The sequence below is a fragment of the Saccoglossus kowalevskii genome, chromosome 16 (assembly GCF_978046115.1).
Source record: "Saccoglossus kowalevskii chromosome 16, keSacKowa6.1, whole genome shotgun sequence".
Taxonomy (NCBI): domain Eukaryota; kingdom Metazoa; phylum Hemichordata; class Enteropneusta; family Harrimaniidae; genus Saccoglossus; species Saccoglossus kowalevskii.
The window spans coordinates 16416217-16442520 of NC_140656.1; the positions used below are offsets into that span (position 1 = coordinate 16416217).

Below are 26304 nucleotides of genomic sequence, written 5' to 3' on the forward strand. Positions count from 1 at the left end.
TGCCTCACTTGTGCTATTAAAAGATATTTATAATTAAAAGATATTACGATAAAAATCATATTTTGTTGAGTTGACAGAAAGTCAACTAATGCATTAGAAGCAAATCTCCAATTGCATTTGATGTATACTGAATCATTAAAATTTATTGCATATTTTGACCATAGAAACACATTCGTAATTTACTCAAATATGCTACTAATATAAAAATATGATATAATTGACACTCTTGTTTCAGTTACGATGGAAACCAGTTGACAATCCGAGCTACTGAAATGATAAAAAAAGGAGGCGAGGTCTTGCATTGCTATGGTAAGTCTAAATGTTCATATTAGTTGTTCCAGTAATCGAGAAAGTGTTCCCTAATCAATGTTGCATTGTTGGCAGGAATTATGTTTGATGACTTCGGCACGTCAAGCAAATAATGTGTGCAGTTACACGAGCTTTCAGCATCTTATGGCGTCAGCAGATCTCCGAATCACGCGCGTGAATCTTTGTTTAATAGTCAAAGATGGACCAGTTGCACAAAATCAAAATCTGTGATGAGGATAAGAATTGTTGAGATGAAAATCAGGTTCTCACGTTGTTCGTTGTAAAGCAAATAGCCACCTTCCCTTTTGAATTTATAAGACGAGTGTTTCAGCAGCATCCAAGCAAATTTTGAACACTACTTACTTCCTAAATTAATTTCATTGAGAATGCATCCAAGACAAAATTTAAAAAAGCAGTTCATGGCAAGATTAACAGATTGATAGATATTTTATTTGACATTTGTATGAATGAAAAAGAACATACAATAAATCAATGGTCAAGAAAAAAAATAGACTAACTAAAGCTTAGAAATAAAATGAATAAAAAAAAAAATTCCGAAGCAATTGACAATAAAGCTATCTTTAGTGCCTAGCAAGCACTTAAATTTCTCAAGAGTTGCAAATGTTGTCATCATAAATTGCTAATTCAGCTTCAAATTTAGTACGCCTTGTACAATCTGACTATTTTTACATGCGAGTAATATATGAAATTCATCCCCAATAACCTGTTCATTGCATAGAGAACAATTTTAAAACCTTTGCTCTGGAGATCTTTTAATAAAGACAAGACATAAATCAGAAGGATAGGTTTTGATGAGTATAACTCACAAACGTTGTAACTTTCAGATTTGTTACTCAGTGTTGAAATTTAGCCAACAATACAACCTTAAGTTGTCTTAAGTCTTTTCCAAATCATTATCAATACATGCATTGGCTGCTTCTTTTCTATATGCAGGTCCACGCGTGTCCGACATGTTTCGAGATGAGAGACTGAAAGTGCTACGGGACCAGTATTACTTCACATGCAAATGCATGTTTTGCGGCATACCCCAGGAGGCCATAACCCCTTCAGGCGCTTTGCGTTGTCCACGGTGCAGCGATATGAGTGGCGTTTATCAAACCCCTGAAGTAACGGGACAGTGTTGTAATTTTGATTGTCATCATAGTTGGAAGCTTGGAGAAACTGATGAGGTAATATAACCACCTGTTGTGTAGCGATAGCTTTCCTGTAACCATTATGCATCTCTTATGAAACATTTATACTGTGTTAGATCAAGACAATATTACAGAAGGTTGACTACCTATAGATTCCTATGGTGACTCCGGTGAGGGAATCGTTCGCAAATGTGGACTTGTACCGGTACATGTTGATTCATCTCTGTGCATGCATCTGATCATGCTCACGCTTCACAGATACATCATACAGCAGGTCTTAATGCATTACTGTCATGATCCAATTCCAGATGGATGCATGGCGGCCATTTTAGCACTAAAAATTCAAGTCAAGCATTTCTTTCTTTTCAGGGCTAGATCTCAGTCAAACTTAAGCAGATTTGATTCAGACTTGCATTATATTTTGATTTGGCTGCATAACTGGTGGTCATTTTGTTTTAATACATGGTAATTGTTCCAGTGTTTTGCAAATCAGAATCAAAATTGCTAACTGGCTACCATTTTGTTTTGAATATTACAGTATAAATATTCCTGAGCCATGCCTCTAGCATGTTGCACTGATTATTTTCAAATTTCATATATACATTAGACATAAAACCAAGTTCCGATTCAAGATGGCTGCCACATAGCTGTTTCAGTAAAAAATTAACTGTGATCAAGCCCTTGTAGAAGCATAATTTCAGATATTCATGGTACCCTTTAAATCTGCGACATGTTTTGAACGATTGCTTTCGTCACATGTTTTCAATTGGAAATTTACATTCACATACAAGATGTTTGTCATTTGTAGATACCATGATATTTTGGAAATAATGAGATTTCTCAAATTCCACATTCATATTGTAGCTGTATGTTAATCAAACAAATTTTTTAAATGACTGCCATTCATAGTGACTGATACAAACAGTGCAAAGCCCTACTGCTTCTATTTATCAAAAAAAATTTGGTTTCTATTCTCGTTTTAAATATTACTTACAGACCATGTTACATGAAACAACTGAAAATTTCCATGAGCGTAGTATAGTAATACATACCATTTACCGGTAAATTGTGAATCGACTATGTAAAAAGGCAAAACATTCTACAAATGCAATACTGATCAACACCCTAAAATACACCGAGGCGTATCATCATGAATACGTCTCAGAATTTCGCAAATTCCTTAAGAGCGTAGCATAACTATCAGTAGTGCACAAAACTGATGAACTAAATGTAATTTTCTTGGAGCATTACAATTGTAAAATATGGAGTAAGTGCGGCCACACTATACAAAACTGTTATACATGCAGTAGCAATTCACTTTTGCATTTTTCACAAAGATTTCTTGTCTTGATTCCATTGGCATATGGCTTTTTGTTCCAAATCTAGAAATAATACGTTTTTCACGTGATGCTAATCTGGTGTTTACGATGTTGTATTAATTAAACCCCACTCTCGACAATGAACGCCGCTATCATACAGGTTTTTTAATAGGTCCTCTACCATTATCATTTTTCTGGAAAAACGATTACTTGAAAGTCAAGAATTAATTTAATTTTCAGCTGTTTTGTAGGGAGTTTAACCTGACCGATATTTTTATTTGAAAGTATACAGAGAAAAGGATTTTCGCTTACTTTTATTTTCACTAATTCATTCCATCAGTGAAAATAAAGTACTTTACAGTAATGACCTGATACTTAGAAACTTATTTGTATTTGAATACATGCTGGGGTTCTACAACTTTAATATTTGCTCTATTAGATGAGATTCTCAAATAGAAAGACACATAAACCCGAAAAAATGGATTTATTGTGTACTGGATCCATATAATTTTGACAATAAACACATCTCTGTCGACCTATGTGCATGAGATAATAATAGAGCAAGTATTGTTATATATATGCTAACGATTATTTGTCTTGAAACAAGAAATTGTTGCAAGGTATTTTATTTTAATTCAATTTACACTGTTATTTTTCACGCTAGAAAATTGAGAATGCCAGACAACTATTTCGTGTGGGAAAAACTTTGATTGGTGACAAAAACAAAGTGAAAGGTAAGAATATATGATGATGTAAGGCATGAAAATTTATGCGCATAATTCATTCATATTTTTTTTTTTTTGTGAATCTTCATATTGTCACTAGAGAAATTAGACATCAGAAAATCCATTCATTTAGAAAGTGTCTGTGATTACAGAACAGCAAAAGAATAAAGTACAATATATTCAGGCTGTAAAAAAATTGTTGAAACTAATGCCGGATTAATATCAGAAATAAAATCATGTGCTCAGCATTAACCAATCACATACGTCATGTAGATCATGTGCTCAGCATTAACCAATCACACTTGTTGTGTAGATCATGGCTCAGCATTAACCAATCACACTTGTTGTGTAGATCATGTGCTCAGCATTAACCAATCTTACTTGTCATGTAGATCATGTGCTCAGCATTAACCAGTCACACTTGTTGTGTAGATCATGGCTCAGCATTAACCAATCACACTTGTTGTGCAGATCATGTGCTCAGCATTAACCAATCTTACTTGTCATGTAGATCATGTGCTCAGCATTAACCAATCACACTTGCTGTGTAGATCATGTGCTCAGCATTAACCAATCACACTTGTTGTGTAGATCATGGCTCAGCATTAACCAATCTTACTTGTCATGTAGATCATGTGCTCAGCATTAACCAATCACACTTGCTGTGTAGATCATTTGCTCAGCATTAACCAATCACACTTGTTGTGTAGATCATGGCTCAGCATTAACCAATCACACTTGTTGTGTAGATCATGTGCTCAGCATTAACCAATCTAACTTGTCATGTAGATCATGTGCTCAGCATTAACCAATCACACTTGCTGTGTAGATCATGTGCTCAGCATTAACCAATCACACTTGTTGTGTAGATCATGGCTCAGCATTAACCAATCACATTTAATGTGTACAGCAAAAATTCAGGATTAACAAATCCAACTTCAAATGAAGCTTGGGTGATCGATCTAATTTTAAGATCATTGTATTCACATTTATAGAGTGTCTGTCAACTCTTCACAAAGCCTATAAAATACAGCAGTCGGTGCTTTACAAACACAACAAAGAATTGGCAGAAACAGAAGACTGTCTAGCGCTATGTTATGCTTCATTTGGTAAGTTTGGTATCCACCCATTCGCAGCACATGCCGAAATCGTGTGATATTTTCAGAATGTCATTGTACGCAATGTATATAATAATTGTTTTTATAGGTAATTATCATTATGCTGCCAAGTATCTGAAACTGAGTATAAAAAGCAATATTATCTTGTATGGCGAAGACAGTATTGAAATTGGACATGAATTATATAAGTTGGCACAAATTCTCTTTAATTGGTAAGTAAATTGGCATGTGTACTTTGAGTTTACTGTGTGTGTGTGTCAACGTTTGTGGTGTCAACCAAGTGACGACAGACCTACCAAGTGACAACCTTCAATATTTTCATAATTTATATTTAATTTAATATTTAATCAAATTTATACCTACCCCCTTTATTACTCCTAACAAGATATTCAACTTTTATTAATTAAACTAATTAATTATTAATTAAACTTGAATTAAAACGCAATTCTATGTTGAATTGCATTGTAATTGAGTTTAGGCAAACCTATATAGAAACACGTTTTAATCGAGTTCATATTGCAAATTTTATCCAATGTATGTCATCACAACGATCGTAAGACGTGTATGTGCATCAGTTACTCCCATTAGACATGAACCATTCCTCAGATTTGATTCAGTACATGATATTGCTTGATTTAACTAAAGATCTACTTTTGCATTATTGCACACCTTGGCAAATAATTAGTTCTTATTTTATCTGTACAGTAAAAATGTGACAGAGGGCCTCGGTGTTATCGACAAAGCCGTGAAGATAATATCTGATCACTATGGTGAAAACCACTCTGATGTCAAGGAACTGCTACAAATGAAGGCTGTGCTAAAAGACTATAAAGATCAGTAGATTGGTAAAATTTCAATCCTGCAATGTTTTTTTAGTATGTAAACCATTGTCATACTAATAGTACTTTCTTAATAATGTTTTACCAAATTACCTGTAATTCAATAAAAGAGAAAAATTACGAATATGTTATATATATATATATATATTATGTTATGTATAATCTTAGCAAAGAAGTCCCTGAAAATAAGTTTAATACAAAGGGAAGTTGGTCGCAGATGGCTCTAGACTCAGCAACAGTAGCAAAAGGGGTGTAAAACGCAGAAAACATTACCGGTAACTATAACAACCTGTATATCATCTGAAAGTTAAGATATAGGCGAATATGGTAGTGCATAAGCTGTACCGCGATTTCCAGTTGCGCGATTGACCTGTGAATTGCATCAGATTCTGGTAACGCTTTGGTTGGTATTTCATCAGAAACCCAAAAAGAATCGTCTCCTTCACCGGGTTTCCAGGTGGACAGTTCCCTAACCAGCAACTAGGATAGGTAATTTATTGGTAATTTGAGGAAACACAAATGAATGAGTATCCATCGCTAGGTCAACACATGTCTCCAGGCGATCTCCAATGAACATTCTAGGTAATAATTGGCACAGGCAATTCATTTAATATATCTGTAAAGAGACATCTATCATTGCTATTTAGTTAAACAGCAGTTTTGAATTCGAATTGTTCTAAATAAAACATGTGTATTGTAGACAGTCAAATTTAATACGATAATCGTGCATGTTGTCTATGTTTACAGAAATTACAATTCAAATTTTGTCAAACTCTTTGCCGTGTCTCACACTGGCATGTATGTATGATCATAGAAAAAAAGCGTACAACAGAGTTTGTAGAATAATTTGAGTTTCTAACGGTTCAGTGGTCAGGCACTGGGAACTATTTCAGATCGAAAAATCGAATACATTTGGTAGTCACTTTATCATGCGCTTTCGATAATTGTTAATAATTCAAATAATTCTCCGTAGTCAGTATCACTAAACTTGCATTTTAGGAGAATATAACACGTTTGGGCAAAAATGGAAAAAAATAGTATTGATATGAATATCAAATGGGAGAATATGATCACGTTTACTATATATATCGTGGACGGGTTACGTTGTGCGACGGAAAAATCGTTGTATATTTCCGTTTTATTCCCATTTTTTCAATACCATTTTACGTAGTCCTATTATTGGTTGGTGTTTGTTTCTTTGACCTTAGAAAGAATATTTGTGGAATGCGTTCTTTGGTGTTCGTAGTGTCCAACATCAATAAACTGTGTTGTAATAATATAGAGTTTATAATGCTTGATGAAACGGATGACTTTTCAATCAGGATTTGAATGTGTTAACATTTGGGGCTGTACGAATGTCATTTGATAGATGATTCCATAGTGAAGAAGATGAATGTGAGAATGATCGTTCACCATATGGTTCAAGTCTGGTTGCTGGTACTTTGAGTAATTGCCAGTTGCTAGAGCGAAGAATTCTACAAGGATTACTTTGCTGATTCAGATTCGAAATGTATGGTGGAGCCAACTGATGTAGGGCTTTGTAAGTAATGAGGAGTATTTTGAATTGGATTCTGTAAGTGACTGGAAGCCAGTGCAAATGTTGGTTTTATATGATCAAACTTTTTTGTGCTATTCTGGGCTCTTTGCAACAGATTTAGTTGTGCAGTTGGTAAGCCATATAGCAGGGCATTGCAGTGGTCCAGTTTAGCGACAAGAGTTGAATGAATCAGCTTGAGGCAAGTTTCTGTAGAAAAGTACTGTCGAATTTGTCCTATACATCTAATGTTGAAGTAAATACTTCGGCAAGTGTTGATAATATGTTTTTTGAATTGAAGAGTATTATCAGAGGCGCCGGCATGAAATTTTGCACGAGGGGGCGAAATCTGCTGACCAACCTCGCACCGAAGCGCGACCTTTATTTTGAAATCTAGACCCTCTGAAACGCTATTTCCTGCATTTTAATAGGCAAATTTTGCTGACACAAAGGGTTCCAGTTTATAAATCCAAGGTTGCGTGCAGCTGTGACTGGACCAATAACTGTAGAATTAACATGGATACTGCTGACAGGGCTAGGAGTATGGTCAAATTTGGATCGAATGAGCAAAACTTTTGTTTTTCCATTGTTGAGTGTCATCCACTTCTTGATGTCATGTAGACAATGTTCCATTTGTGTAACTGCATTTGAAGTGTTGGCTCTGGTGAATGCTAAATACAGTTGATTATCATCGGCATATTGGTGAAATTCAAGATTATGTTGACGAATGATTTGAACGAGTGGAGCAATATATAGTGAGAATAATAGTGGTCCGAGTACTGACCCTTGGGTACGCCACAGTGAAGAAGAGTTTAGGATAAGTAGAGCCCATTTATGGTCACCGTGATAGATTGATGTCTGTCTATTACATATGAAGATAGCCATTGCAGGGCAAGATCATGTATGCCCAAAGGGGATAGACGACCAAGAAGAATAGCGTGGTCCATAGTGTCAAAAGCGGCTGATAAATCTAACAGAACGAGGATGACATATTTTCCTGCATCAAGTGAGGTTAACATGTCATTGTGAACTTTGAGGAGTGCCGTTTCTGTGTTGTGGAACTGTCTATAAGCGGACTGTAGTGGTTCGAAAGATATGCATTGAGTCTTAGGTCTATAACATTTTAAAGTACTTTTGAGATGGGTACTGTTGTCGGTACGATAGGTATTGCAACATAGAGGAAATTAACAGTTATGTTCGTCACGATATATAACAATGTGTTATGTTTATTTCGCCATGAAAAGCAGAACTTAAATGATTTGTGTTTTCTCTATTGTTACAATTGTTAAGTGAAACTGTATTTGCTCTTTGGGCCAATGGCCTTTTGCTTTGTGATAAATAAATAAATATACTAAAATAAAAAAAAATATACTAATGTGAATAATACTGTCAGAAATGGCTAAGACCGGGTTATCTAACAAATAATATATCTAAGACGACTGAGAATGATCGAATTCGAGCCCCAAGCTTAGTCAACATTCTACCAAATCTTGACGAATTATTAAAATTTTAATCTAAATGAAATATTCGTGGTTGAGTTCACCGGAAGCGATCGTTCCATGCTTCGATCAGTTGTCGATAATATGTCACATAGTATTTTCATCGCTATCTATAGTTATATTTCCGTATGTGGGGCGAATGACTGGATACGAAATATCTGATATTCGTGCGACATCAAAAGCTTTCACTAATATTGTGAAACTTCAAGAGGCCGGTCAGTTTAGTTTACCAAAGTGGGTTGGACCAAGTCATGGGGTTAAAACAAATCTTATTGTCAAGTGGCCTATCGACGGCGTGATCGTGGGAAGAAACAAGCCGAGAATCATTTGTACACCGGGTTCTCAGTTTTATAAAGTAATTTAACAAAGGTCAAGTTTGGTGAAAAAAATCAGAAGGCAGTTCACAAAAAGTCTACAATCAGTCATTTTCCCCACCTACAGGATTTCAAAAAGTACGACCACAAATATTTCGTATTTCCTGTCCCGTAGTTTGGAAAAATACCCGGGAATAATTATAGCGTGAGCCGGCGGTGACGTTTTCGCATTCATGTGAATACATTTACCACCGTTCACGCTCATAGAATAGTTCGTTGAAGAATTGTTGTTGTATATTTTGAATATTAGATTTGCAATGCATTGTATTTCATTAGAATAATCTGAATAATATTTGTGCACGGCGTGCAGTTGTTGTATGCCATAGAGGGCGCTTATAATATCTATGTTATCAGCGACAACATGTTGCTTCGTTCGATTGCACTCTTTCCTTCGGACCCCATGGTTGGCAGCAGTATTATCATTTTCACAAACGCCCATGAGTATTATTAGTGGATATGGATATGGTCATTATGACGTGACTTATCCAAGAATTATCATGACTCGTGTCCCCGGGGGTCACTCTATATGCTGTTACTACCCCATGTGCGTTCCAAATTTAGCAGGAAAGGGGGGTGTTTTTCACCTTCTAAAGCAGGCCAAATTTGTCCGGATTGTGACGATTTCGTTTTAGAAGCAGGCAGTATTAAATGTGCCTATACTGTGGACGTGTGCCAGGGAAGCATAAAGAACACAGCGGGGGATTTGGATGAAGAATTGGAAGGCACTCGATGATTAAAACGAAGACGGACATTGGTTGTCTTTGAATCAAATTGATGGCCCCAATTTACCAAAATAACCATGTTATATATTCGCATCACATCTGATCATCAGATGGGATTGGTTTTGCTTCCATGAAATATTCTTGTATAGGGATGGTACCCGCCCGTTTCTCAAAAAAGCCAAAAGCAACAATTCGGCTTTGGTAGTTTGTTATTATACGACTCACCTTTATTGTGTCTATGATTTTTGACATACTGTAGGCCTAATCCTGGGACTGTAATGGCCATAAAACCCCAGGCTGAAATCCCAGGATGATATTCACTGTTTAAGGCCCGTTATGGACCATGAAGTACGGAGCAATTCCGTCATAAAGGGTGACATTGGCCATGTATCAGTTAATAACAATCCTACAACAAAAGAATATCTTTTTTCACTTAGTTATGTCGTCAATGAAGGCCAGGATTATAAATACAATGGCCTTCCTACATTTGAGGGGTTAATTTAAAAAATCTTGGTAGAAGCATAACTACCCCTAAAGTTCCTGAGTGAGGGGCCGGGTCTTTCAGCTCCTGCTTTCTTAAGTTTAGTTTTCTGGGTTTTCTGCCCTTCATTCATGCCAAAGTCACTCGGAGCTGAACATAAAATTGCGTTCTGGTATCTGATGGAATAAGAATCCTGGCAAAGTTGTGTGCATTGTGTATTAAACTATCAAATTAATATTCATATACACAATCATGTCAATAGTTCTCATCTTTCTTCATCAAACAACGAATGACACCAACATAAGTTGTATACACAGCAACCACAAGTAGCTTGTTTGAGTTGATCACACTCCACTTGAGTGCAAACAACGGCAGAGAATGCTCTCAATAGGGTTAGGATGTTCTCAATATATGTCTGCTTTAGGGGGGGTACTGAATTTACATTGCGTCTGCAATAGGGGGTTGGTTTGTCAATGTGCTGCCAGCCCTAGGGGCCTATTATTTTTTTAGCAAGAATACACAAGGTGTAAGGTTTTAATATAAAGTGACCCCCGGGCTCATGTCAACCCCCACCCCACATTTCACCGACCCCATAGCCTGACGCTTAAAGCTTGTCGTGTGTACATTTGGCTGACGTTTTTTCTAGTGTTTCTGCCGTTTTCTGAGCATATATATATATATTGACAGGTTAAGTCAACAAATCAGCTTTTGAAATCTATGTATTTAAAACCCCACAAATTATGAATACATCATACATATGTGAGGAATAGAGGTAGAGATTCCCACCCCCTTTCAAACTTTGAAAAACTCATTTCTATATTATTGTTGGTTAGATTTTTATTCTGAAATAGATCAGATTCAGTGTTTCATCCACATGCAAAATACATCACCAGATATAAACGGGACGCACCACCAAAAAAAATGCATATCGCTACTGCACAGCGCCCTCTGTTGATGTATCGATCGAACTTGCATACTTTGTGCGCCCGATGCCCCACAAACATCTGTTAAGATGGACAATTCACAAGTGCAAACAGACTTTATGAAACATTATCATTACAGTGTGTTCCCATTATTCTGCGATATTATAAACCGTTAAGTTTTTTTTTAGAATGTTCAGTATAGGAATTAAGCATAAATATTATTTTGTCACATTGTGATTTCATGATGAATGCATGTGCGTTTGTATGACGTTATTCCGAGGTAACGAGTAATTTTGAAATTTAAAAGTTTCTACTTCCATTACACCAGTATTCGTATTGCCAAGTTGTCGTACGAATCTAATATATAAATCTTAAACAATACATTGTTCACATAACTTCCGTCATATCTGCTCAATATCTGAACGAAAATTACGAAATTGTCAAAACATGATCCATATTTTCGGGTTATCTTTTTCTTTGATTGGACTATTACCGTGTTCGTGCACAGACTCCGAATTAGCTGCGCCCCTATGATTGAATTTAGGTTATTCGTTCGTTTATCGGTAGTTTATGGATGCACGAAGCGTTTACGGGCGTGGTGGAGCGCCCGCATTTTCAAATAACACCTATCCAAATTTGAGAATTGATCTTCATTTGACGAAACGCACACCGCTCACATAGAGACGTCAATCAGCTCAAACATGACAATAGTTCCAATGCCCGACCACGCCCTCTGGCATTCCAACGAGACTACTTTTGTTCGGCAGTTTAATTCTTAAAACTCACTCCCTTTCAAAGCTCTAGTTATATTCTTTTTTAATATACAAGGCAGTTTATTGACGTTGTACAGTTTCAATAATTTGCCTAAATATAGACAAATACACTGTTTCACTAAATTCCATATATGTAGACGTAACCCCAATTCTGTATTTCAGTTACCGATTTCGTTTTAGAGGGGGGATGGTCAACAAATTCAATGCTCTACTGGTCTTACCTGAAAACAAAATGGCGCCCGGTTTGCGTACGGAGTTTTCTTTTTGTGATTTTGGTTCGCGTTTTTAAACCCACTTACATGAATTTAGATGTTGGATTATCACCTGCCGTTCATGGAAGCCATCGACGATAACCGTTATGGATAAACCGGGGGACAAGGACCGAGATAAGGTGGGTAAAACGTTGCGATTTCAGTGTAGGAAGTTTCCAATGTTACGGAGTACGGAGACTTTTTCGGTGATCTGTTTACTATATAACACTGCCAAAGACAAACACTGTGTTTTCTCGCCCGTGCCAGTCAATATACACAATGTTATGGGTGTACACTTATGTAGCTACTATCGCAGATAGGTAAGCTGGTCTAATCCCATCACAATCTCACAAACCTTTCCTTAATAGTTCACTTCTTGTCTGTGTGCATTTGCACTAACAAAACGGGACGACGCAATTTGCCCACTGAACACATCGTGGGGTTTATGTACTTTTTATTGGAACATCGTGGACGCTAACTAAACCGCGATTTGTTTTTCATTGCGTCTTTAGAATCGCCCTTTTTCTTCCACGTCGATGATCACAACGCCAAGGTCGCACCTGTGAGGAAAAACGCGATCATACAACGATCTACTATAGCGCTAAGCTCTTTTCCATGGGTGTCTTTGAGGACACGGAGTTTTGCCTCCAGGGGGTTTATTTGGGTGCACCATTGACATGAAAAGAGCTTACAGAGTCAGTGGCGTGGAAAAGAATAGACGTGTTTGGGTGCGTTTGGTGAGGTATAGGCCACTAATAACGGCCAAAGATAAACAAAACGTCAAACGATGATTTAAAATTGTACTTGAGGTAGTGTGAAGTAGCACACGAAGAGACATTCCGAAATATGGGAATTCGAACCTGAATAGCGTTGCGTGTCGGTGACCTCGGAGTTGTATTCATCAGGTGTCGACTTATTCTACGGACTGTCATCTATTTCTAATGATGTACGGGGGACAGTACTTTACCCTAACCCTGTCTCCCTCAATCATGCAGTGATTGAACCTCAACGGGTCTTCATTCTTTGATTGTTCGGACTCTATCATTCACGGATTCTTTTTCAGTAGTGTTGTGATCTGACATCAACCTGTCTTGTGGGCAAGACAATCTGTCAGTGTCATAGTGGCTTCAGTTTCATGGTGTCACTTTCAGTCCTATCCCATTTTCAGATTCATGTGTGCCGGTTCTGAGTGCTCCAGATCTGGTCAGTTGGCACATGGAACTATATGGAACTACATGGTTTATAGTTCCATGGTTGGCATTACAAAACTCAAAAACAATGGTTCTGGTTGTTGTTCAAGGAAGTGTACACAATAGTGATGTTACAGCTTTAATTAAATAGATTAAATCTGTCACTTTGCTCTGATGCTGGCTGATTGACTTTAATATTATTTAAAGTACTGTGCTTGTCCTAGTTTTGAGACTTACAAAACTGCAAGATAAATCAAGAGAAGAAGCGAAGGCTGCAGCTACCCCAATACACTCAGTATTTATTGTACTGTTAAGTGTTGGCTATTTGAAATTCAGGGTGTAAATTTAAGTAGATTTCCAAAAAGTCTCTTGAAAATCAAAGCTCTATAACTTTCCTCTGAATATTACGAGAAGGAAAAGAAATTTTAGTTTTCGAGATTGAAGAAAGCAATGTCCTTCACTATAGTTTCTATTATTTAAAGGTGGGTGTGAATTACTGAGAAACATTTTGTAATGTCTCTCGGATTGCATAAGCATTTTCGTATTCGGAGTGCTGTTGAGAAAATAAACAAGAAAATATATTCTTATATATTGTGGGTGTGAGAAGCTGAATATAGAGTTAACAGGTAATACCTATGACTCCCATTTTACTGATATCATCTTGGTGTAGCAGTGTTTTTAATTTATCTACAGAAACTTACCGTATTTGGTTTATTAGCGCCTATGCTGATGTAAATTACGGAGATTTTTCTCTGGTCATAATAAATAATATTTTAATGATTTAGTATATATGTACAGTCAATGCAATTATTGGCTTATGTGTACTTCTATTTGAGGTGCACTTCTAATAGAGTAAATATGGTACATATCTACACTGTCCATGTAATAATAAGTATTTATAGCAACCAGTCTGATTGTGACACTGTGTGTGCTACTGGGTAGTATGTGACTCTTGAAATAAAATGTAGCAAAAATACTACAAGGATATGTCAAAGTACAGTATACATGTATGCACGTTGACAGTACATTACTGTACCAACCGACATATGTGTATTTGACAATATTCTCGTAACAAAAATACCTCACTGTATTCATTATTATACGTTCAATTGTTTTTAAGCCCCAAAACTGGTAATTTGGGAAAAATTACCGAAGGTTTTAGCTTGATCAACTTCCTTTTGAAACTCGCCAGCCAACTTTGAAATGTCACTTTTAATCATTCCTTATTTGGCATTCACATTTCCTAATAAGGTACAAATGCAGATCCCCTTGTTCGATATCACAGATTTACATCACACTTCAACAATATTGAAATATATTAGCTAAAATACAAACACATAGCTGTATTTTTAATTTAAAAGAATACTTTGATACATGTAGCTAAAAAAATAAATTGTATACAAACCAGGTCTACAGATAAATCTGCCAAATTTGCTCGATTACAGCATTTTATGGTATACTTGAAGACAACATTTTACGAAAATAACTGACACTCAGACCCGGTGTCCTAAGAAACCCAGAGACATTTTCACTACTACAAAATTTCATGATTTCCGCTGACCTGTGAAATTCATGAAAATTGTTTTTTCTGAAATATCTGGTGGTTTACAGAGCAGTGTACTTACACACGGTTCTATGGCTTTGCTAGAAATTTATAAATACTGTGTAACAATGTTTTCTACATTTTGTCTCCAAAATGGTCAAATATCCAACTGAAACTTTATCTACACACATTAAACAATGAAAGTTACTGTGTTTATGCGGATATTTAGTCCTACTTGTATCAAGCATGACACCAATGCAAAAAAAAAAAACCAAAAAAAAAAACAGTTAATGAGTAAACCAATATTATTACTCTGGACCACCAACTTTTCAGAAAGTTATCCCAAGTTGGCTTCCAAGAAAAAAAAATTGTTGGTTGCTAGAGAACAGTAATTATCGGTACATTTGTTTTTGTCTGTTTCACTTAATGTTGGAAATTCTAACCCCATCTGATCATGATAGAATTTCCATAAATATTTTAATCAATAATGGTGACTGATTCCAAGCTGTACATGTGTATGTGATATTTTCGCATTCCAAATGAAATAAAATTCTTCACACAGGTGACACCCATACAAACGCCCACACTCGCTCACACCAAAAAAATAATTTCTAGTTGCCTTGGATACTCTGAGATTTTGTAATTGTTATTATACTTGTAATGTACAGTATATCATATTTAGATTGTTAATTACTGTGTGTGGCGTGGTATAAATGAGAATTTTGATTGAGAAACCAAAAAATCAATTCTTATACATGTGGTTTCGAGAGAAAAAATTCCGGGCGAAATTGAGATGAACTTGTACACATGTATGTACTTATAAATTGTCGCCAAATATACGTTCACGATTTGATGATGTAAGGAGAGTGTTTGCAAGAACAATGTTTTGTCAAATCTCTCTGGCTCGCTGTCTTTAAGAACCCCCGGTTACATGTTCACCATGACAAATTTTGCTCTCAACTAAACTGAAATGTTTAATCAGTATTCCGGCATTGCTTCCAGCATTTTTGTCACATCTTGATTGTCCCAGGGGGCGTCAGTTCAACAGTTCACCTTTTAACAAGAAACAAACCCTGCTGACTTTCCATTTTTGAGGCAATAATTACCCTCAAAAGAGCCATATCTGCTTTGTGCGGCATTGATATAAAAGGTCACCAGAGGTCATAATGGCCTCCCATCATGCCCTTGTTCAATGTGTCTCGCTATACCTTTGTGTACGCAAAATAATTATTTTTTCTGTGTTTGTAAAAAGAGGCGTTGTACACTTTTAATCTGAAAGAAGAGGAGATTTTATGGCTGAATATTGGTCGTTTGTTTGATTGAGTTGAGTTCACTGTTGTGATATTGGTGATTGTGGAGTGTCCGTTTCCGTTTAAGTGTAGTTGTTTTCACAGGACATTCGTCCTGATGAGGTTGTTTTACATATATTTGTATCATTTCCTGTTTTTGAACCATATACTCAAAAGTCATGATTGAATTTCTTTGTTTGATAATGATTTCACTTTCTGGACAGGCTTTGGTTGCAGTGTAACAAAATCTCTCGTATAATAGATTGAGTGGTTTTTACCTTTGCGACTTTAAACATAACATTGCTTGATTCAACAAAAGACCTAAGCTAAACCATGGAACATTTTCTCAATTGGCTACACCCTCATTTTTGTTTTGATTGTTTTACTTTCAAAAATTCAAATGGAAAATAAATTAAACTCCCCGCCTACATGTAACACCTTCTGTGTGCTTCCGCTAACGTATCTGTTAAATTTACCTGGTTGTTCACTCAGCAATACACTGATGTTACTGTGAATACCTATCTCCCAGTCATTTGATATAAATTAAGACAGTAATGCGTCCAGTTGAGGTACCTATTGTGTACTTTTCCTCCCTAAGGGGGTCGGGTGAACATGTACAAATATCGACATAAAATTTACACATCTGTTTATCAAAGGTGTGAAAATAAAGTGCTTTTTAAGGCGACTGTAGAATATCTAACCTCTCGGCGATGTACGTGTACTATGCTTGGTTCATCCTATATATGAAGCACAGAGACAACGACAGCATTGTCCAGTTTTTTTTTTTTTTAGTATGGCCACTATATTCAGTCTCACATACTGTAGTATCGGTCCAATTAGTAGTATTTTGTACATATACAGTACGTATATCACTCTTTTACTTCATAAACCGAATCGGGGGATTTTCAAAAAAAGACCTACTCAAAATTATGTTTGTTTTTATTAAGGTATTTTAAAATTGTTGACATTGTTCTACTTGTCAAAATCACTGTCAAAATTTTCTACCTGCTCTAGAATTAAAAAGTGGTGAATGTACTGTGAAATACATTATTTTCGCTTGGAATTATCTTTCGCTGAAGGAATGATTCAGTGAGAATAAAATCCAGCGAATATACCTTTTTTTTTATATATTTTACATTCAACTTGTCAAAAATCAGCGAAAATATATTCCATACAAAACATTTAAAAAGTCTTTTCAGTGAAAATTAATTCCAGCTAAAATAAAGTATTTTACAGTAATAAGAAATATGCAGAATTACTGACAACTATTTGAGTACAATGCACAGTAACGGATTTATTTATTTTGACAATGAATATTTCGCAACATTTTTTACCAGTGAGACACAGTGATTGCTGTCAGTTTTGGTCTTTGCAAATGCCCTAATAAACAATCAAAGCGCAAACATTTTTGACACTGAAAATTCATCTGTTTGTAGTAGATCAAATGATTGAAATTGAACAGTAGGCTGTATCACATTACATCACCTCAGTGACCCAGGACCAATCAAAGTCTGTGACCCTGATAGAAAGTTGACCTTGTCTGTTTCTTACATTTGCCTTGGCACTTAGACAACTCTTACCAGTAGTCTAAATTTTACAATAATTGCAGAAAGATTTGGAGATATCGAAAAGGATCTTGAAAAGTGTTTTTATAAAATGTGTGATAACATTAAAAGTAATTTCTTTCAAAGTGCTCTTTTCATTGTAAAAAAAAAAGTTTTCAAATGCAAGAGTTTCCAGTGTATGGCAGGCATCACAAGATATCTGATTCAAAATGTTCTTACCGACAGCTGAACATCATAGTATGGTAGTTGTATAACCTTGGATATGATTGGGTTTGGGTTTTGCAGTATCTTAAAAGGATACAAAGTCACTGAAATGCACATGGACATGTTTGGCGATCAAAGACAGACTACCTACATGTACATTACATTGTCTGTAATAATTTCTTCCACTCTCCCCGAAAGGCCTTAACCTTTTCACCACCAGTTCACTCTTTTCATCACAAATTCACAAAATAGCCCTGTTTATAGTCTGCACTTTCCTTCAGAAGATTGGGACAAAATTAGTCAATTTTTTTACCGTAAAAACTGATAATTTACTCACATTTTGTCTGTTGGCTCCAAAATTGGGGTTCATTTCTAGAAATATTGAAAAATTTGGGCAAGAAAGTCTGGCGGTGAAAAGGTTATTAATTAAGTACGTTCCCCAGTCTTTACTCTTAGTTAAAACATTGACAACATTTCTGACCACCTTACTGTCTTATTAGGGCCCCAATAAAATATCAACTACATGTATAATAAAGCAAATTCTATATTGTTTATGACTAAATTTTGTAAATATTCGTCTCCTGTGAAAAAACTGTTTTTAAATAATGTTAGTTAATCTGTAATTTTCCCTTTCTAAGATGTAGCTAAATTACCAGAAAGTATACTTTGCAATAAAATGATCAGATGCTTGAGAATAATAAGATTCTGTTAATTCATTCCTGAGTCAAATTCGCTGAAATGTCAGGTGTGGCTATTTCAAAGTGTTTTGTAGTATTTTCTAAATAAGGTAACATTTGTAACCTGGGCAGAAAGTGTTTCCACTCGACTGTACTTGTGTAATGTACATGTACATGTACCTACTAATGAATTATCTCTTGCAATTTGCTCATGAAAAAAAAAAATGTCAGGGGAGACAGACCATGATGGGATGGATATTCAGTGTAACATATGTCCTGGATAGATTGAAAAAACAAATTAAAAAAAAAAAAAAACATTTTGGAGCTGAGCACATGTATGTACATGCATTTATTTGAAAAACTTCAATATGGCAATCACAGGTGTGTTTTTTAACAAGTGGTCTATTACTTAATAACATCTTTTTGCTACCCGATCTTCCAATAAACTCTATGTATGGTCGTTTGCCTCCTAACAATTGCCAGTTTGTAATTTCAAATATTTTCTGATTTCGGCTGTCAAACGTGCCACCATGTTAATCCAAAGTCTGAGGAAAGCACTATTGTAACCCAGTCGGGCCCCCGAACAAACACTGTCGTTCATAAGAGTGTCACTTTCGCATTGTTGTCAGGACGACATGCTGAATAATGAAGTAAAAAAAAACCTTCAGCCATTGAAATGTAGAAAAAAAGTTAACCTTCGTAACAAAAGGGTGTAGGGGGTATAATGTGATGTGATCCTAAAAGAAAGGCCTGAGTAAATAAAAAAATCACCGTGAGGAAGTTTGACACAAATGCTGGACCGGTGACCCGATAATAAGTTCATATGTTGCCCACTTGGACGTGTAAACTTCTTGACGCTGGATCCCTTTGTGTCTCAGTGAATTACCCTGTCAGCTTTATCTTGAATTGAATTTGTGTGTCTCAGCAATGATTGGTACACGTTTCAATCTATTTGTTCTCGTTTGAAGCGTTCGCTATGTTTAGCAAACTTTTTTATTTATTTTTTATTTTAGATCAAATTGAAAATGAAATATTGAAATGCAACATGTACATGTATGTTCGAAATTGAGACACGTCTATTTCTGTAACACCACATGCAAGTTCTGGTGTCACATATGTTTCGTTATCAGCTTTGATCTTTGGAGAAGGAGTGATATCAGCTATTACTAAGGGAAACCAAGCAATATTGCCCTATCAACCCGTCAGTTATATTTATAGTTACTCCCATACCTTATCAGTGGATATAGACTTATTCATTGGTGATAACAATCTTGTATCTGTTATTCTGACATTTATAACCGAAATGTTTTATTCTTATTTGTTTGTCAATTCAAACCGTTCACTCGATCTGGTCTCAAAATTCAGTGTACTAAACAACGTTTTTGTAGACAGTGCTGACTGTGTAGCTGTGTAGCGACGGACATACCTATTCGTACAAAATGTATTTCTGAAATAGAAGAGCACTTGTATTATTAGATACGCGATAATTCAGAAGTTTATCGACCGCGCCATTATTCTGACGTTTCTTTAGCCCAGCCTTTTAGCCGTCAATAAAAAGCATGCCACTTGTACAAGTGTCAGCGAGGTCCGTAAGGTAGTATATCGTTTTCACCTGTGAAGCTGTGGTGTACTTGTCGCAGTTCATATGTGATTTTGTGTTTGTCTCGATGATAAATCATTTTTACAAAACCTTGTGTGTGAAGTAGTCACATGATTGACCAATGACCACCTGTTTGCAATTATTTTTGCCCACCGATGTGATAAGCCATTATAGAGGAAGTGGAAGTTCCCTCTACTTTGGGGGTTTGATGATTTCTCTCTAACGACTGTAAAAGAGGTACATTTGTACAATGTATGTGTGAGAAAGAATTTGTGGAGTTGAATCTTGTCACGGGAGATTTAGATTTTATGCACTTTGGGGGCAGTTTGTGTGGTTGGTTTCTGAAATTCAATAATTCACCGTTCCTGGACTCCGATACTCATTGTATTTTAGAAAACCACAAAGCTCAAAACATTTTCAAAAAATGTTTCTGTTAATTTCTTTTCACACGTTAATGTGTCATGCATATTTATAAATATATTCTCAGAGTTATGCATTTTAGTTCTGATCACTTCATTGTCAGTAATAAAAATCTAAAATATGATTTTAGTATTTATTTAACATTATTATCAACATTATTCTTCAAAAATCTTTGAAAACATTTCCAACTAGACTTTGGCTTGCTTTTCCTTTGCATGTTCTCGTTCAGGTAAAATGCGACTTTTCACCAATGTATTAAAACACTTTGAATTTATACTTTGCATGATTATATTTGGTCAACGCGAAGCATTATTTTTTCTAAACATTTTCTGAGACTCTTTTTATCAGCGCAGGGTTATTTTTCCAGACAAGATGGGCTTCGTAATATCTGCCATAACATTGCCCGGGCAATCTTTTGGTCCACATTTTTCTTTAAAAAAATCGAATCCTCCATAAGATCGCACAGGGCGGGGTATCAGCTGAATCCAGTAATTATATTTTTGTTTCCATAACGTTTCCTTGTCAGCAATACTTCTGTAAACGTTTTTGCAATTTGCTTCATAAACACACTTCTTGTTACAATGACCATTGTAGATTCTGTAAAAACTTTTTGAACCGGATAATCATGCCAGAAAAATAGATAGCTCTGCAAAATATTAATGTGTATGAAAAGGGAGGCACGGTGACAAGAAATATACATACATGTAGATACTGTAAAATCTGTATTCGAAGTTGTGGCTTCTATTAAAATGGTACAATGCAACAGAGGTGATGCGGCTTCTATTATAGCATCTACACATATGAGAAATGGTGAATTTTTGATTCTTAATTATTCAAAAAGAATTGGTGCGACTTCTAATTAAGGATGTGGCTTCTAATACAGATTTTACGGTACTATTGAAAATTGACTGATTTTCTATTTTTCAGTGAAATGATGCTTTTTTAATATTATTTAACAGAATTATGAGTACAGTTACATAGGTCAGGTGACAGGTGCATCAACTGAAAGTAATATTTGCCACCCTTTGGGAAAAATGTGAATTTATGCAGCGACCATATTGGAAACTGACAAACTTGAAATCTCATGGTTCAGTAACACTTAAAATAATTATTTACTGTTTACCAGGGTTTTCATTGCTAATATCTTGATGTGGTTCACAGAGTTTGTCACCTCATCCCATCTGTCATCCATTCAGCACAGTCACCATCTTACTCATCAATCAACACGTTTAATCTCTAAAGTATTGTTTAAGACTGACCTCAGGTCAAATTATTCATGAGGTCACATTGAGGTCATCAACAAAAAAATTAACTAAAAATTATCTGACTTGTGACTGTGGCATTGAAATAAAATTCTCAGAAGATTGTGACTAGGACGCCACGCCAGGGAGATAACACTCTGGTTGTACAGACATCATCATTATTATTATCATCAATGTACGTCTGATTACGTGTATGAACGTTGTATGAACAACCTGCTTGAACGTTGCTCAGATTCCACATTACAAGATTAGTGAATCAATAAAATCGTAGTAATGTTATTTTTGTTTTTCAATGTCCAAATGTTATTTTGAAACATGCAGCTCTGGTCGAAACTCTTCTCTTCCCAAGATAGTACAACTTGTAGAATAATTTATTTTTGACTTGGGAATGACATTCAATGAAAATATGTAGTTTGTGCCAAATTGTAAAATTCATTTCTGTAACCAAACGTCATATTGGGCAATGTCCCAGAGGTTTTTCTAAACCGGGAAACAGGGGCGCATCACCCTGATACTCTCGGATGGCGCCCTCTTACCGAATTGCCGATTGAACTTTCAAGTCATAAATATATTTCTTGAGCCGCGCACTTCTGTGCTGCCGTACAACTTGAAATCTTTCTAAAATATATTTTTCTCCATAAAAACTTCCCAGCAACACAATGTGTCTGGACACCAAATACACTAAAATTACTCCAAAAATAGCGGATGTTTACGCGCATAATCATTCCATATTTGGAAATCAATTTCCTTGTATGATAGGATGAAAATACCCTGTACATGTAAAATACCGCAAAATTACGGCATGCTGTAACTTATGGTGTTACCGTGACAGATGTATAATAATACGTTTATTTCATGATAGATAAATCACAGAGAATCACATTTACTCAAGTCACATTGACGAAATTGAGTTCTCACTAAATCTCGCCAATACAACAATTATGTAATGACTTCAGATAGGATACGTATAATTCATGTACATCAGTTCATGTGCATGTCCATCAAATCTAAAATACAGATCAAGAGGTAGTAGATGACAGTTTCCATGACAATAAAATCACCAGAGTTTCAATCTCAGCTTTGATTTCAATGTCAATTTTGCTTATTCTGAAATTGACCCTGTTTAAAAACAAGCTCTTGCAGCGAAGTATCAGATTTCAGAATTAATGATGAGCCCAAATAAATATTAAAACTTTGTCCTTCAGTCTAAAAACAACTAATATTTCCCAGTTGGTGCTTATAATAGAAATGACAGGTTTTACCTGGGACAGGTAAATGAACAAAATGTCTGTTGAATAGAAATACTGTAAAATACGTCATTTTAGCTGGAATTAATTTTCGCTGAAAATGTTTTTTGGGTGTTTTGTATGGAATTTATTTTCACTGATTTTTGATGAGTTGAATGTGAAATATAGGAAAAAAGTTATATTCGCTAGATTTTATTTTCATTGAATCAGCGAAAATAGCGAAAATTAATTCCAAACGAAAATAAAGTATTTCACAGTAAATTGTTTCACTGACAAAATGGGTAGTCCCAAATTGCTATTGACCAAAAAAATGGTGATGTGCCAAGAATTAAAAAAAAATTCAAATAACATGGCATACAATGTAATTTATCTTCCATGGACAAGTACATTTAAATCATCAAATAGGATAGGCAATTTCATTCTCGAACCTGTCCAATGAACAGGCAACTTTAATTTTTATTATCAACCCCTGCATTTTAAAATGAATATGGGTTTCACTATACCATGCATGTAAGTATATTATGCAAATCATGTGGCGTGGATGTGCATGAACTATTCGCATTACTGAAATTATTGTTCACCTTGGTGTTAGGTGTCCATGTTGAGTTCATCTGACGTGCACAAATTGAATGTATGCGCTTCCTACCTTCCCCTCAATATGAAGTCTGTCGTATTTTTTTATGTCAATTAGGTCAAGTACATGCAAGTGTTTGTAAACAATAAAAAAAAAGAGGAAAAACATAGTTTGTTGATATGAAATTGGTAATAAATTACATTTAGTTCTAGTACATGTGTAAGTTTCATTGTATGTACCTACCTGTCTGTGCATTGCGTTGTCAGTGAGACTAAACTGCAAATGTTTGACCTTGGTGGGCAGGAATGCCACTGAGTACACTTGTTCACTAGTACAGTGCTTCTTTAACAAAATAAACCAACAGCAGTGTTCTCACCAGACTTGAAACATTTGCCAGATGATGTAATTTTTTGTTGCGCAATTTTTTTACTTGCATGAGATAATACATAAGTGGAGAATAAAACTTAAACATACCGTAATAAACATTTGAGTACACTGTCTCTCCACTATAAGGAGAACAAAATACTTCATTTCTGTCTGTGGATGGGTAATTGTTTCGTACTTTCTAAACTGATTCTATCCCATGTATTATTTTAATTCCTGGAGAGAATACAGCTACAGTGCATAATTGATTCCATATTTTTCATGAATATTAATAAAGGCATGTATCCAATAGGAAATTATGCCCATTAGGTCCGAAACTGACATTTTAGAAATTTTGGAAATTTAACACCAAAATGGTTTTGTGTTCAAAGGGTTGATTTCAAATTTAAATTATAAAAATAACAAATCTTGATTCAAACTTGCCAACAAAAGATGCATGGTAGAACGGTTTCATCTTTCATCGTCCTTCCTTGTAAAGATTCCTTTCTGCCAACTGTGTTTAACTTTCTTCTTGGCCTTCTTTAAATCAATTCATTAACCATTGTAAACTCTAGTATTTGTATTGGTCTGTCAACCGAAAAACAACTATGGTAGTTTCACACTCAGTGTTGAAGTTGTATCTTCAGCATTAAAGAAGAGATTATAAGAAACTAGGTCTAGGTTTTTTTTAAGAAGGCTTTCTTCTTTATAGATATTTTCTTCTTTTTTGTTATTTGTCGCTATCAATTTAAATATTGGTAGTAGTTTACAAAATAGTTGAATTAATCTGTCTTAAGAGCAGTAGTATGCTTTTATTTTACAGAGAAAAATAAATTATTGTTGTTTACATAGTTTAGGCATCATTTTTATAGATTACCCATAATCCTTTGTTATTCAGAAGACCTCAAATATTGTGTTCTGTTCATTTTCATCTTTGAGTTCTTTGTCAATTCGACATGCTTCTCGTAACTGCAAATCAAATTAAACGTACTTTTGTATGCATTGGTCGCCATCTTTATCTGCGGGTACTTGTATTTTATTCGTTGTTTTTTTACGCATTTGAAATCAAGATCTTTAATTTAAATATGTTGATCTAAAATTTGTGGCATGTGCACACCTACGCCCGTCTTTGCTGCTATTGACTTGGATAAATTTAGCAACTTTTAAACTAATCATATGTAAAGCATTTTGTCTCCTCAAATTACAGTACAGAGAGCAGTGGCGGCTAAAATTACCTATATGGTTAAATAAACTGTTTATTCCTTGCTGTTTTCCCACTATCTCATGACGAATCAGAGTTCACAATAGCTTTATCACTGGGTAGAACTTCTACCAGTCTGTACAGTCACGGTGTAGAAGGGATTTTGCGCTGTGGGCTGCATGTGGAATTTTGCCCCAGGCAAACTTGATTATGAATTCGTCAATGCCTGTATTTACCCTCCTATTGGTCAATTGGGCTTTGAAATGCAAACTGAAAATAAAACCTATCAAGTGTCAGGAACACATAACAGCCCGTGTAAATAAGGTGAAGAATTTTCGCACCTACTATGATTCCATTGAAGGTGACAGCTTTTGAAGCGGCGAGCACATTGAAACCGTCTAAAGATTATTTGACGGCCGCAGCGATACATATATGTGAATCATTACATAACAATAATATCATCTACCTGGGTGTATAATGAGAAGTTTCTGTGCGAAAAACGAAATTAGATTGGGGTGTCTTTTGACAAAAAAAATCAATTTGCCATCTACCTGACACTACAGTGAACTGGCTTTGTGGTTGACTGCACTTCTTGTATCTGTGTACCTCTGTATGTGTGGCAGATCCTGATTGCCTTTCCTTTCATACATTGTGTATGTACGTTTTGCACGTAGAAATCATAACTCTGTCAGGGCTTCAACTTCAGAGTGGAAAAGGCACCTATCTTCATGATAAAATTTCATAAAATTACTCAAGTACAAAAATGTGTATGATAAAGAAGTTTTACAAGGAAAATCTGTGTGTTTTTCGAAGTGCATCAAGACATGGTCTCTGAATGTTGAGGCAATTGTCTTTGATGTCTCTGTGAAGTAAACCATATTGTCATACATGCACTAGACTGCCCTGTACAATTCTAACACGTTTGATAATTTTAAACGTTTTTGCGGTTTAGCCATCTACTTGCCTTTAGGTGGGATCAATATTCAAATATCAATAATGGCCATAATTTCATTGAACACATCATTCACTCATGCTTGAAAAATCCCCTGTTATCAACAAATAGGTAAATAAATAATGAAACACAAAAAGTGGATTTAACAAATCTATGACTACTTTCACTTTTTTTCAGACTTGACACTTTTTATTTT

At 35.4% G+C, this 26304-nt stretch overlaps 2 protein-coding genes across 2 annotated transcripts in view; both read left to right on the plus strand.

Annotated features, from left to right (window-relative positions):
- Positions 1–6741, plus strand: part of LOC100374369 (protein-lysine N-methyltransferase SMYD4-like) — a 28203-nt gene extending 21462 nt beyond the window's left edge. Inside the window, exons 12-17 of the mRNA XM_085491126.1 lie at positions 236–309; positions 1264–1499; positions 3447–3516; positions 4503–4616; positions 4714–4837; positions 5331–6741. Coding sequence (XP_085347252.1) covers positions 236–309; positions 1264–1499; positions 3447–3516; positions 4503–4616; positions 4714–4837; positions 5331–5466 — 754 coding nt within the window. The 3' untranslated portion in view covers positions 5467–6741. The remainder of the gene's footprint in view (positions 1–235; positions 310–1263; positions 1500–3446; positions 3517–4502; positions 4617–4713; positions 4838–5330) is intronic.
- A 5253-nt stretch (positions 6742–11994) lies between these two features.
- Positions 11995–26304, plus strand: part of LOC100374222 (tetratricopeptide repeat protein 28-like) — a 70498-nt gene continuing 56188 nt past the window's right edge. Inside the window, exon 1 of the mRNA XM_078008409.2 lies at positions 11995–12161. Coding sequence (XP_077864535.1) covers positions 12129–12161 — 33 coding nt within the window. The 5' untranslated portion in view covers positions 11995–12128. The remainder of the gene's footprint in view (positions 12162–26304) is intronic.